This window comes from Salmo salar, unplaced genomic scaffold (assembly GCF_905237065.1).
Source record: "Salmo salar unplaced genomic scaffold, Ssal_v3.1, whole genome shotgun sequence".
NCBI lineage: Eukaryota > Metazoa > Chordata > Actinopteri > Salmoniformes > Salmonidae > Salmo > Salmo salar.
Window position 1 is genome coordinate 110,001 of NW_025549840.1, and position 15,292 is coordinate 125,292.

At 54.4% G+C, this 15,292-nt stretch overlaps 1 protein-coding gene across 1 annotated transcript in view; it reads left to right on the top strand.

Moving 5' to 3' along the window:
- Positions 1 to 14,516, top strand: part of LOC106593711 (centrosomal protein of 192 kDa) — a 72,560-nt gene extending 58,044 nt beyond the window's left edge. Inside the window, 8 exon segments of the mRNA XM_045713556.1 lie at positions 495 to 600; positions 2,372 to 2,660; positions 4,205 to 4,377; positions 8,235 to 8,354; positions 10,030 to 10,145; positions 11,737 to 11,863; positions 12,960 to 13,018; positions 14,188 to 14,516. Of these exon segments, the coding sequence (XP_045569512.1) occupies positions 495 to 600; positions 2,372 to 2,660; positions 4,205 to 4,377; positions 8,235 to 8,354; positions 10,030 to 10,145; positions 11,737 to 11,863; positions 12,960 to 13,018; positions 14,188 to 14,320 (1,123 nt within the window). The 3' untranslated portion in view covers positions 14,321 to 14,516.
- Positions 14,517 to 15,292: the final 776 nt, after the last annotated feature.

Consider the following 15,292-nt stretch of genomic DNA (forward strand, 5'->3'; position numbering starts at 1 on the left):
GTGACTATATAACCAGGGGTGATGAACCAGGTGACTATATTACTAGGGGGTTTTACCGGGTGACTATATTACCAGGGGGGGTTTTACCGGGTGACTATATTACCAGTGGGGTTTACCAGTTGACTATATTACTAGGGGGTTTTACCGGGTGACTATATTACCAGGGGGGGTTTACCGGGTGACTATATTACTAGGTGGGTTTTACCAGGTGACTATATTACCAGGGGTGATAAACCAGGTGACTGTATTACTAGGGGGGTTTTACCAGGTGACTATATAACCAGGGGTGATGAACCAGGTGACTATATTACTAGGGGGGGTTTACCAGGTGACTATATTACTAGGGGGGGTTTACCAGGTGACTATATTACTAGGGGGGGTTTACCAGGTGACTATATTACTAGGGGGGGTTTACCAGGTGACTATATTACCAGGGGGGTTTACCAGGTGACTATATAACCAGGGGTGATAAACCATCGTTTTTGTTTTCCCAGGTCCCACCTCCAGATCCTCATCAGTCCTAATCCGTCCCTAGCAACCAGGACTTCCATGTTTCCATGGAGTGGCCAGATCTATGTCCAGTGTGACAATCAACAGAAGGTAGTGATGATGTAGTGGGGCCCCTCAATGTCTTGATGTGGTGGGGTCCCCCTCAATGTCTTGATGTGGTGGGGTCCCCCTCAATGTCTTGATGTGGTGGGGCCCCTCAATGTCTTGATGTGGTGGGGCCCTCAATGTCTTGATGTGGTGGTGGGGCCCCTCAATGTCTTGATGTGGTGGTGGGGCCCCCCTCAATGTCTTGATGTGGTGGTGGGGCCCCCCTCAATGTCTTGATGTGGTGGGGTCCCCCTCAATGTGTTGATGTGGTGGGGTCCCCCTCAATGTGTTGATGTGGTGGTGGGGCCCCTCAATGTCTTGATGTGGTGGTGGGGTCCCCCTCAATGTCTTGATGTGGTGGTGGGGTCCCCCTCAATGTCTTGATGTGGTGGTGGGGCCCCCTCAATGTCTTGACGTGGTGGGGTCCCCCCTCAATGTCTTGACGTGGTGGTGGGGCCCCCCTCAATGTCTTGATGTGGTGGTGGGGCCCCCCTCAATGTCTTGACGTGGTGGTGGGGCCCCCTCAATGTCTTGATGTGGTGGTGGGGCCCCCCTCAATGTCTTGATGTGGTGGTGGGGCCCCCTCAATGTCTTGATGTGGTGGTGGGGCCCCCTCAATGTCTTGATGTGGTGGTGGGGCCCCCTCAATGTCTTGATGTGGTGGTGGGGCCCCCTCAATGTCTTGATGTGGTGGTGGGGTCCCCCTCAATGTCTTGATGTGGTGGTGGGGTCCCCCTCAATGTCTTGATGTGGTGGTGGGGCCCCCCTCAATGTCTTGATGTGGTGGTGGGGCCCCCTCAATGTCTTGATGTGGTGGTGGGGCCCCCTCAATGTCTTGATGTGGTGGTGGGGCCCCCCTCAATGTCTTGATGTGGTGGGGTCCCCCTCAATGTCTTGACGTGGTGGGGGCCCCCCTCAATGTCTTGACGTGGTGGTGGGGGCCCCCTCAATGTCTTGACGTGGTGGTGGGGCCCCCCTCAATGTCTTGACGTGGTGGTGGGGCCCCCCTCAATGTCTTGACGTGGTGGTGGGGCCCCCCTCAATGTCTTGACGTGGTGGTGGGGCCCCCTCAATGTCTTGATGTGGTGGTGGGGCCCCCTCAATGTCTTGATGTGGTGGTGGGGTCCCCCTCAATGTCTTGATGTGGTGGTGGGGTCCCCCTCAATGTCTTGATGTGGTGGTGGGGCCCCCTCAATGTCTTGATGTGGTGGTGGGGCCCCCCTCAATGTCTTGACGTGGTGGTGGGGCCCCCTCAATGTCTTGACGTGGTGGGGCCCCCTCAATGTCTTGATGTGGTGGTGGGGCCCCCTCAATGTCTTGACGTGGTGGGGTCCCCCTCAATGTCTTGACGTGGTGGGGGCCCCCTCAATGTCTTGACGTGGTGGTGGGGCCCCCCTCAATGTCTTGACGTGGTGGTGGGGGGCCCCCTCAATGTCTTGACGTGGTGGTGGGGCCCCCCTCAATGTCTTGACGTGGTGGTGGGGCCCCCCTCAATGTCTTGACGTGGTGGTGGGGCCCCCCTCAATGTCTTGACGTGGTGGTGGGGCCCCCTCAATGTCTTGATGTGGTGGTGGGGTCCCCCTCAATGTCTTGATGTGGTGGTGGGGGTCCCCCGCAATGTCTTGAGGTGGTGGTGGGGCCCCCTCAATGTCTTGATGTGGTGGTGGGGCCCCCCTCAATGTCTTGACGTGGTGGTGGGGCCCCCCTCAATGTCTTGACGTGGTGGGGCCCCCCTCAATGTCTTGATGTTATTTTCTCTCCTCCTGCTGTCCAGTTCATCAAAATCCAGATTCGTCAGGACCTGGCTCTGGATGTATCAACCGCCCCATCAGACCAGAGCCTGGCCCCCCTTCCCCCTCAGACTGCTAGCCCCATGCCCACCACCATGCTGCCCCCATCAAACCAGAGCCTGGCCCCCCTTCCCCCTCAGACTGCTAGCCCCATGCCCACCACCATGCTGCCCCCTGCAGACCAACCCCCCCAGACCCAGACGGCTCCAGCCACGGTAGAGATCAGTAACCGCACCATCGTGTTTCCTGCCACGCCCTCAGGAGACGCCTCAGGTAGGAGACAATCTCTGACTCTCAGCGTTACTGGGACATGTCTATAATCTCTGACTCCCAGCGTTACGACACGTCTATAATCCCAGCGTTGGGACACGTCTATAATCCCAGCGTTGGGACACGTCTATAATCCCAGCGTTGGGACACGTCTATAATCCCAGCGTTGGGACACGTCTATAATCCCAGCGTTGGGACACGTCTATAATCTATCACTCCCAGCATTACTCAGTTTTGGGACATGTCTATAATCTCAGCGTTGGGACACGTCTATAATCCCAGCGTTGGGACACGTCTATAATCCCAGCGTTGGGACACGTCTATAATCCCAGCGCTGGGACACGTCTATAATCCCAGCGTTGGGACACGTCTATAATCCCAGCGTTGGGACACGTCTATAATCCCAGCGCTGGGACACGTCTATAATCCCAGCGCTGGGACACGTCTATAATCTATGACTCCCAGCATTACTCAGTTTTGGGACATGTATATAATCCCAGCGCTGGGACACGTCTATAATCCCAGCGCTGGGACACGTCTATAATCCCAGCGTTTGGACACGTCTATAATCCCAGCGCTGGGACACGTCTATAATCTATGACTCCCAGCATTACTCAGTTTTGGGACATGTCTATAATCTCAGCGTTGGGACACGTCTATAATCCCAGCGTTGGGACACGTCTATAATCCCAGCGTTGGGACACGTCTATAATCCCAGCGCTGGGACACGTCTATAATCCCAGCGCTGGGACACGTCTATAATCCCAGCGCTGGGACACGTCTATAATCCCAGCGCTGGGACACGTCTATAATCCCAGCGTTGGGACACGTCTATAATCCCAGCGTTGGGACACGTCTATAATCCCAGCGTTGGGACACGTCTATAATCCCAGCGTTGGGACACGTCTATAATCCCAGCGCTGGGACACGTCTATAATCCCAGCGCTGGGACACGTCTATAATCTATGACTCCCAGCATTACTCAGTTTTGGGACACGTCTATAATCCCAGCGCTGGGACACGTCTATAATCCCAGCGCTGGGACACGTCTATAATCCCAGCGCTGGGACACGTCTATAATCCCAGCGCTGGGACACGTCTATAATCCCAGCGCTGGGACACGTCTATAATCTATGACTCCCAGCATTACTCAGTTTTGGGACACGTCTATAATCCCAGCGTTGGGACACGTCTATAATCCCAGCGTTGGGACACGTCTATAATCCCAGCGCTGGGACACGTCTATAATCCCAGCGTTGGGACACGTCTATAATCCCAGCGCTGGGACACGTCTATAATCCCAGCGTTGGGACACGTCTATAATCCCAGCGTTGGGACACGTCTATAATCCCAGCGTTGGGACACGTCTATAATCCCAGCGCTGGGACACGTCTATAATCCCAGCGCTGGGACACGTCTATAATCTCTGGAGTTTGCCGTTACCAGTCAATAGCCCCGTTTCCCCTCTAGATAATACGAAATGCTGTGTGTGTTCGTGAAGAATGTTCCAGTGTTTTGACCTACGAGGCCGTCTCTTCCTTCGTCAGAGTCCTCTGTGGAGGTGGAGAATAGAGGACAACAGGTGAGGTGGTACCTGTCTTCCTTCGCCCCTCCCTATGTAAAGGGGGTGGACAGCAGTGGGGATGTGTACCGGGCCACCTACACAGCTTTCAGGTGTCCCCGAGTCTCTGGAATCCTGGGAGCTAACGACAAGATGCAGGTGAATTATCCCATCATCATCTCTTTGGGGGGTTACTGACCACCCAGCTTTACCCAGTCACACCCCTGGTCCCAGAACATACCTTTATTAGGGGGGGTTACTGACCACCCAGCTTTACCCAGTCACACCCCTGGTCCCAGAACATACCTTTATTAGGGGGTTACTGACCACCCAGCTTTACCCAGTCACACCCCTGGTCCCCAGAACATACCTTTATTAGGGGTTACTGACCACCCAGCTTTACCCAGTCACACCCCTGGTCCCAGAACATACCTTTATTAGGGGGTTACTGACCACCCAGCTTTACCCAGTCACACCCCTGGTCCCAGAACATACCTTTATTAGGGGGTTACTGACCACCCAGCTTTACCCAGTCACACCCCTGGTCCCAGAACATACCTTTATTAGGGGGTTACTGACCACCCAGCTTTACCCAGTCACACCCCTGGTCCCCAGAACATACCTTTATTAGGGGTTACTGACCACCCAGCTTTACCCAGTCACACCCCTGGTCCCAGAACATACCTTTATTAGGGGGTTACTGACCACCCAGCTTTACCCAGTCACACCCCTGGTCCGAGAACATACCTTTATTAGGGGGTTACTGACCACCCAGCTTTACCCAGTCACACCCCTGGTCCCAGAACATACCTTTATTAGGGGGTTACTGACCACCCAGCTTTACCCAGTCACACCCCTGGTCCCAGAACATACCTTTATTAGGGTTACTGACCACCCAGCTTTACCCAGTCACACCCCTGGTCCCAGAACATACCTTTATTAGGGTTACTGACCACCCAGCTTTAACCAGTCACACCCCTGGTCCCCAGAACATACCTTTATTAGGGGGTTACTGACCACCTAGCTTTACCCAGTCACACCCCTGGTCCCAGAACATACCTTTATTAGGGGTTACTGACCACCCAGCTTTACCCAGTCACACCCCTGGTCCCAGAACATACCTTTATTAGGGGGGTTACTGACCACCCAGCTTTACCCAGTCACACCCCTGGTCCCAGAACATACCTTTATTAGGGGGTTACTGACCACCCAGCTTTACCCAGTCACACCCCTGGTCCCAGAACATACCTTTATTAGGGGTTACTGACCACCCAGCTTTACCCAGTCACACCCCTGGTCCCCAGAACATACCTTTATTAGGGGGTTACTGACCACCCAGCTTTACCCAGTCACACCCCTGGTCCCAGAACATACCTTTATTAGGGGGTTACTGACCACCCAGCTTTACCCAGTCACACCCCTGGTCCGAGAACATACCTTTATTAGGGGGTTACTGACCACCCAGCTTTACCCAGTCACACCCCTGGTCCCAGAACATACCTTTATTAGGGGGTTACTGACCACCCAGCTTTACCCAGTCACACCCCTGGTCCCAGAACATACCTTTATTAGGGGTTACTGACCACCCAGCTTTACCCAGTCACACCCCTGGTCCCAGAACATACCTTTATTAGGGGTTACTGACCACCCAGCTTTAACCAGTCACACCCCTGGTCCCCAGAACATACCTTTATTAGGGGGTTACTGACCACCCAGCTTTACCCAGTCACACCCCTGGTCCCAGAACATACCTTTATTAGGGGTTACTGACCACCCAGCTTTACCCAGTCACACCCCTGGTCCCAGAACATACCTTTATTAGGGGGTTACTGACCACCCAGCTTTACCCAGTCACACCCCTGGTCCCAGAACATACCTTTATTAGGGGTTACTGACCACCCAGCTTTACCCAGTCACACCCCTGGTCCCAGAACATACCTTTATTAGGGGTTACTGACCACCCAGCTTTACCCAGTCACACCCCTGGTCCCAGAACATACTTTTATTAGGGGGTTACTGACCACCCAGCTTTACCCAGTCACACCCCTGGTCCCAGAACATACCTTTATTAGGGGGTTACTGACCACCCAGCTTTACCCAGTCACACCCCTGGTCCCAGAACATACCTTTATTAGGGGTTACTGACCACCCAGCTTTACCCAGTCACACCCCTGGTCCCAGAACATACCTTTATTAGGGGGTTACTGACCACCCAGCTTTACCCAGTCACACCCCTGGTCCCAGAACATACCTTTATTAGGGGGTTACTGACCACCCAGCTTTACCCAGTCACACCCCTGGTCCCAGAACATACCTTTATTAGGGGTTACTGACCACCCAGCTTTACCCAGTCACACCCCTGGTCCCAGAACATACCTTTATTAGGGGGTTACTGACCACCCAGCTTTACCCAGTCACACCCCTGGTCCCAGAACACACCTTTATTAGGGGTTACTGACCACCCAGCTTTACCCAGTCACACCCCTGGTCCCAGAACATACCTTTATTAGGGGTTACTGACCACCCAGCTTTACCCAGTCACACCCCTGGTCCCCAGAACATACCTTTATTAGGGGTTACTAACCACCCAGCTTTACCCAGTCACACCCCTGGTCCCAGAACATACCTTTATTAGGGGGTTACTGACCACCCAGCTTTACCCAGTCACACCCCTGGTCCCAGAACATACCTTTATTAGGGGTTACTGACCACCCAGCTTTACCCAGTCACACCCCTGGTCCCAGAACATACCTTTATTAGGGTTACTGACCACCCAGCTTTACCCAGTCACACCCCTGGTCCCAGAACATACCTTTATTAGGGGTTACTGACCACCCAGCTTTACCCAGTCACACCCCTGGTCCCCAGAACATACCTTTATTAGGGGTTACTGACCACCCAGCTTTACCCAGTCACACCCCTGGTCCCAGAACATACCTTTATTAGGGTTACTGACCACCCAGCTTTACCCAGTCACACCCCTGGTCCCAGAACATACCTTTATTAGGGTTACTGACCACCCAGCTTTACCCAGTCACACCCCTGGTCCCAGAACATACCTTTATTAGGGGTGTTACTGACCACCCAGCTTTACCCAGTCACACCCCTGGTCCCAGAACATACCTTTATTAGGGTTACTGACCACCCAGCTTTACCCAGTCACACCCCTGGTCCCAGAACATACCTTTATTAGGGGTTACTGACCACCCAGCTTTACCCAGTCACACCCCTGGTCCCAGAACATACCTTTATTAGGGGGTTACTGACCACCCAGCTTTACCCAGTCACACCCCTGGTCCCAGAACATACCTTTATTAGGGGTTACTGACCACCCAGCTTTACCCAGTCACACCCCTGGTCCCAGAACATACCTTTATTAGGGGGGTTACTGACCACCCAGCTTTACCCAGTCACACCCCTGGTCCCAGAACATACCTTTATTAGGGTTACTGACCACCCAGCTTTACCCAGTCACACCCCTGGTCCCAGAACATACCTTTATTAGGGTTACTGACCACCCAGCTTTACCCAGTCACACCCCTGGTCCCAGAACATACCTTTATTAGGGGGGTTACTGACCACCCAGCTTTACCCAGTCACACCCCTGGTCCCAGAACATACCTTTATTAGGGGGTTACTGACCACCCAGCTTTACCCAGTCACACCCCTGGTCCCAGAACATACCTTTATTAGGGGGTGGGTTACTGACCACCCAGCTTTACCCAGTCACACCCCTGGTCCCCAGAACATACCTTTATTAGGGGGTTACTGACCACCCAGCTTTACCCAGTCACACCCCTGGTCCCAGAACATACCTTTATTAGGGGGGTTACTGACCACCCAGCTTTACCCAGTCACACCCCTGGTCCCAGAACATACCTTTATTAGGGGGGGTTACTGACCACCCAGCTTTACCCAGTCACACCCCTGGTCCCAGAACATCATCTCTCCTCCTGTTGAACTCCTCCTGTCTCCTCTCCTCCTGTTGATGTCCTCTCTCCTCCTGTCTCCTCCAGGTGCCCATCACCTTCTTGCCGAGGGACCGAGGGGACTATGCTCAGTTCTGGGACCTGGAGTGTCACCCAGTGGCTGAGCCTCAGCACAAGACCAGGATCCGCTTCCAGCTCTGTGGCACTGTGGGTAGACTGTTATAGGACATCATTATACTGCCAGGAGTCGGTCTGTAGACTGTTATAGGACATCATTATACTGCCAGGAGACTGTTATAGGACATCATTATTCTGCCAGGAGTCGGTCTGTAGACTGTTATAGGACATCATTATACTGCCAGGAGACTTGTTATAGGACATCATTATACTGCCAGGAGTCGGTCTGTAGACTGTTATAGGACATCATTATACTGCCAGGAGACTGTTATAGGACATCATTATACTGCCAGGGGACTGTTATAGGACATCATTATACTGCCAGGACGCGGTCTGTAAAGGTAGACGGTCTGTAAAGGTAGACTGTTATAGGACATCATTATACTGCCAGGAGTCGGTCTGTAGACTGTTATAGGACATCATTATACTGCCAGGACACGGTCTGTAGACTGTTATAGGACATCATTATACTGTCAGGAGACTGTTATAGGACATCATTATACTGTCAGGAGACTGTCTGTATGTAGACTGTTATAGGACATCATTATACTGCCAGGAGTCGGTCTGTAGACTGTTATAGGACATCATTATACTGCCAGGAGACTGTTATAGGACATCATTATACTGTCAGGAGACTGTCTGTATGTAGACTGTTATAGGACATCATTATACTGCCAGAAGGCGGTCTGTAGACTGTTATAGGACATCATTATACTGCCAGGAGACGGTCTGTAAAGGTAGACTGTTATAGGGCATCATTATACTGCCAGGAGTCGGTCTGTAGACTGTTATAGGACATCATTATACTGCCAGGAGACTGTTATAGGACATCATTATACTGCCAGAAGGCGGTCTGTAAAGGTAGACTGTTATAGGGCATCATTATACTGCCAGGAGACGGTCTGTAAAGGTAGACTGTTATAGGGCATCATTATACTGCCAGGAGTCGGTCTGTAGACTGTTATAGGACATCATTATACTGCCAGGAGACTGTCTGTAGACTGTTATAGGACATCATTATACTGCCAGGAGACTGTTATAGGACATCATTATACTGCCAGGGGACGGTCTGTAGACTGTTATAGGACATCATTATACTGCCAGGAGACTATAGGACATCATTATACTGCCAGGACACGGTCTGTAGACTGTTATAGGACATCATTATACTGCCAGGACACGGTCTGTAGACTGTTATAGGACATCATTATACTGCCAGGAGACTGTCTGTAGACTGTTATAGGACATCATTATACTGCCAGGAGACGGTCTGTAAAGGGAGACGGTCTGTAAAGGGAGACGGTCTGTAAAGGGAGACGGTCTGTAAAGGGAGACGGTCTGTAAAGGGAGACGGTCTGTAAAGGGAGACGGTCTGTAAAGGGAGACGGTCTGTAAAGGGAGACGGTCTGTAAAGGGAGACGGTCTGTAAAGGGAGACGGTCTGTAAAGGAACATCATCATACTGCAGGGTGACTTCCTGCTTTACAGAAGTCTTCCCAATGTGATCGAGCCTCAACTAGCAGACGGATGAAGGGAAAGTTTAAAGTCGTTTTTATTAGGCACCAAACAGGAAACTCATTCCAACAGGAAGGGACTGGATTTGTCGTTTGGATATGGTGTCCCCTAATGAATATGACCCTGTTGCTTTAACGGTGGCATGGAGGGTGGTGGTGGAGGGTGATGATGATGATGATGGTGTTTTTCAGGGTGTGAAGGTTGGTCCAGCGGCGGCTCCTCAGGAAGCAGACTGTTCTCTGGTGAAGACTGAAGCCTTTAAGACCAGGAGAAGACCTGACCCGGTCGCTGATGGGGGCATGACTGGGTGAGGACTGGCCCTCAGGTCACCCTAGTGAGGACTGGCCCTCAGGTCCCCCTAGTGAGGACTGGGTGAGGACTGGCCCTCAGGTCACCCTAGTGAGGACTGGCCCTCAGGTCACCCTAGTGAGGACTGGCCCTCAGGTCCCCCTAGTGAGGACTGGGTGAGGACTGGCCCTCAGGTCCCCCTAGTGAGGACTGGCCCTCAGGTCCCCCCTAGTGAGGACTGGCCCTCAGGTCCCCCCTAGTGAGGACTGGCCCTCAGGTCCCCCTAGTGAGGACTGGCCCTCAGGTCTCACTGGGTGAGGACTGGCCCTCAGGTCCCCCTAGTGAGGACTGGCCCTCAGGTCTCACTGGGTGAGGACTGGCCCTCAGGTCCCCCTAGTGAGGACTGGCCCTCAGGTCCCCCTAGTGAGGACTGGCCCTCAGGTCCCCCTAGTGAGGACTGGCCCTCAGGTCCCCCTAGTGAGGACTGGCCCTCAGGTCTCACTGGGTGAGGACTGGCCCTCAGGTCTGACTGGGTGAGGACTGGCCCTCAGGTCTCACTGGGTGAGGACTGGCCCTCAGGTCTCACTGGGTGAGGACTGGCCCTCAGGTCCCACTGGGTGAGGACTGGCCCTCAGGTCCCACTGGGTGAGGACTGGCCCTCAGGTCCCACTGGGTGAGGACTGGCCCTCAGGTCCCACTGGGTGAGGACTGGCCCTCAGGTCCCACTGGGTGAGGACTGGCCCTCAGGTCCCACTGGGTGAGGACTGGCCCTCAGGTCTCACTGGGTGAGGACTGGCCCTCAGGTCCCACTGGGTGAGGACTGGCCCTCAGGTCCCACTGGGTGAGGACTGGCCCTCAGGTCTCACTGGGTGAGGACTGGCCCTCTGGTCCCACTGGGTGAGGACTGGCCCTCAGGTCCCACTGGGTGAGGACTGGCCCTCAGGTCCCACTGGGTGAGGACTGGCCCTCAGGTCCCACTGGGTGAGGACTGGCCCTCAGGTCTCACTGGGTGAGGACTGGGTGAGGACTGGCCCTCAGGTCTCACTAGTGATGAATAGAAAAACAAGGTCAATCCTCCACAGTCCAGAGCACAGTGGAGGATGAATCACAAAACAGGGAGCACTAGTTAGCCAGCTAGTTAGCCAGCTAGTTAGCCAGCTAGTTAGCCAGCTGACTGACTATCTGGTTAACATTCAGATATAGCTCTTGATTTGTTCTGAAGAATAAGTGGTCAGGAAGCTCAGAGCCCCGTGGAGGAGGAAGGTCCAGGTAGATGCTCAGGAAGCTCGAAGGTCCAGGTAGATGTTCAGGAAGCTCAGAGCCCCATGGAGGAGGAAGGTTCAGGTAGCTCAGAGCCCCATGGAGGAGGAAGGTCCAGGTAGATGTTCAGGAAGCTCAGAGCCCCATGGAGGAGGAGGAAGGTCCAGGTAGATGTTCAGGAAGCTCAGAGCCCCATGGAGGAGGAAGGTCCAGGTAGATGTTCAGGAGGAAGGTCCAGGTAGATGTTTAGGTAGCTCAGAGCCCCGTGGAGGAGGAGGAAGGTCCAGGTAGATGTTCAGGAGGAAGGTCCAGGTAGATGTTTAATGTGTGGATGATGTTGTGTGTTCCAGTCAGGAGGAGCCTCTATGTAGAGGGGTCTACGCCCCCCAGGACCACTACTCATTCCCCCCTACCAGGGTGGGGGAGACCAGCACACTGAAGGTCAACATGAGAAACAACTCCTTGGAAACGCATGGGGTGAGCAACACACACTCACTCACTCACTCACTCACTCACTCACTCACTCACTCACTCACTCACTCACTCACTCACTCACTCTCATATATATATACACACAGACTCACTCACTCACACACTCACACACTCACACACTCACTCACTCACACACTCACTCACTCACTCATATATATATATATATACACACACCCTCACTCACTCACTCACTCACACACACTCACTCACTCACTCACTCACTCACTCTCATATATATATACACACAGACTCACTCACTCACTCACACACTCACACACTCACTCACTCACACACTCACTCACTCACTCATATATATATATATATACACACACACTCACTCACTCACACACACACTCACTCACTCACTCTCATATATATATACACACAGACTCACTCACTCACACACTCACTCACTCACACACTCACTCACTCACTCATATATATATATATATACACACTCACTCACTCACTCACACACACACTCACTCACTCACTCACTCACTCACTCACTCACTCTCATATATATATACACACAGACTCACTCACTCACACACTCACACACTCACTCACTCACACACTCACTCACTCACTCACTCACTCATATATATATATACACACACTCACTCACTCACTCACTCACTCACTCACTCACTCACTCACTCACTCACTCACTCACTCTCAAAATATACACACAGACTCACTCACTCACTCACTCACTCACTCACACTCACTCACTCACTCACTCATATATATATATATACACACACACACAGACTCTCACTCACTCCTCACTCACTCTCACACACACACACACATATATATATATACACACACACACAGACTCACTCACTCACTCACACACTCACTCACTCATTCACTCACTCATTCACTCACTCACACACACACACACTCACTCTCATATATATATACACACAGACTCACTCACTCACTCTCACACACACACACACACACACATATATATATATACAGACAGACAATAATTGCATGAACTGTGATGGATGTGATTAACTACCCAGAATGCTTTGCACGGATTTGATGTTGAGCTTGTCTGGTGTTGCAGCTGATGTTCCTAACCCCTAAAGAGCCCTTCCACATCAAGCATTCCAGATATTCCCTACGGTGAGTCAACGCTGCTTCCTGTCTGTCATGTTCCTCTCCTGTAATCAGTGTCCTGGTCAGCCTGGCCACAGAGCTATGCTATGGTGTTGGTCAGGCTCTGGGCCTGAGAGCGTCTGGACGGCGGGCCACTGTGTTGGTCAGGCTCTGGGCCTGAGAGCGTCTGGACGGCGGGCCACTGTGTTGGTCAGGCTCTGGGCCTGAGAGCGTCTGGACGGCGGGCCACTGTGTTGGTCAGGCTCTGGGCCTGAGAGCGTCTGGACGGCGGGCCACTGTGTTGGTCAGGCTCTGGGCCTGAGAGCGTCTGGACGGCGGGCCACTGTGTTGGTAGGCTCTGGGCCTGAGAGCGTCTGGACGGCGGGCCACTGTGTTATATACTGGAGTAGGTGCGGCGGGCGGGGTAGGTGCGGCGGGCGGGGGTAGGTGCGGCGGGCGGGGGGTAGGTGCGGCGGGGTGGTGTTGGGAGGTTCGGCGGCGGTGGTGCTGGGGCGAGGTGCGGTGGGGAGGTGGTGCGTGGTGCGGTGGGGGAGTGGTGCGGTGGGGGTGGTGGGGGCGGTGGGGGTAGGTGCGGGGTAGGTGGTCGGCGGCGGGGTAGGTGGTGCGGCGGTGGTAGGTGCGGTGGGGTAGGTGGTGCGGGGGTAGGTGGTGCGGCGGGGTAGGTGGTGCGGCGGGGGTAGGTGGTGCGGGGGGTAGGTGGTGCGGTGGGGGTAGGGGTGGGGTGGTGCGGCGGGGGTAGGTGGTGCGGCGGGGGTAGGTGGTGCGGCGGGGGTAGGTGGTGCGGCGGGGGTAGGTGGTGCGGCGGGGGTAGGTGGTGCGGCGAATGGCACCTTGCTGCATGTCCTGCCTCCTCCCATGATGCATAGCGTCGTCATGTGGGATGAACGTTTGTTTCTACATTTTTATCACAGTGTTTTCTTCTTCCTGACGTGAGATTGGTACTTCCTGTATCTGTCAGCCTGGTACTTCCTGTATCTGTCAGCCTGTTGTATTCTAACATCAATCACAGCTCAGTCTGCCTCTGTCCATGTTTTGATTTCTTCACGTTTCCTCCCTGCCCTCTTCCCGTTTCCTCCCTGCCCTCTTCCCGTTTCCTCCCTGCCCTCTTCCCGTTTCCTCCCTGCCCTCTTCCCGTTTCCTCCCTGCCCTCTTCCCGTTTCCTCCCTGCCCTCCAGATCCCAACGCTACATCCACCTGCCAGTCCAGTTCAAGCCGGTTGTCACCGGCAACCACTCCAGCCAGCTGTTGGTTCAGACGGATACCAGTGGAAACATCGCTATCCAGCTGACTGGTGAAGCCCTGGCCTGAGGACGTCTGGGTCAGGGAGGACTGCTGGGTCTGGGTCAGGGAGGACTGCTGGGTCTGGGTCAGGGAGGACTGCTGGGTCTGGGTCAGGGAGGACTGCTGGGTCTGGGTCAGGGAGGACTGCTGGGTCTGGGTCAGGGAGGACTTCTGGGTCAGGGAGGACTGCTGGGTCTGGGTCTGGGAGGACTGCTGGGTCTGGGTCTGGGAGGACTGCTGGGTCTGGGTCAGGGAGGACTGCTGGGTCTGGGAGGACTGCTGGGTCTGGGAGGACTGCTGGGTCAGGGAGGACTGCTGGGTCAGGGAGGACTGCTGGGTCTGGGAGGACTGCTGGGTCTGGGAGGACTGCTGGGTCTGGGAGGACTGCTGGGTCTGGGAGGACTGCTGGGTCTGGGAGGACTGCTGGGTCAGGGAGGACTGCTGGGTCTGGGAGGAGGACTGCTGGGTCTGGGAGGACTGCTGGGTCTGGGAGGACTGCTGGGTCTGGGGCGGTCTGGGAGGACTGCTGGGTCTGGGAGGACTGCTGGGTCAGGGAGGACTGCTGGGTCAGGGGCTGCTGGGTCTGGGAGGACTGCTGGGTCTGGGTCAGGGAGGACTGCTGGGTCTGGGTCAGGGAGGACTGCTGGGTCTGGGAGGACTGCTGGGTCAGGGAGGACTGCTGGGTCAGGGTCAGGGAGGACTGCTGGGTCTGGGAGGACTGCTGGGTCAGGGTCAGGGAGGACTGCTGGGTCTGGGTCAGGGAGGACTGCTGGGTCTGGGTCAGGGAGGACTGCTGGGTCAGGGTCAGGGAGGACTGCTGGGTCTGGGTGCCGGTCTGTTTGTGCCGTCATGCCAACTCTAGCCTGGGTCTCATTCTGGCAACGTCCCATTGGTCCACTCCTGGCAACGTCTCATTGGTCCACTCCTGGCAACGTCTCATTGGTCCACTCCTGGCAACGTCCCATTGGTCCACTCCTGGCAACGTCTCATTGGTCCAGA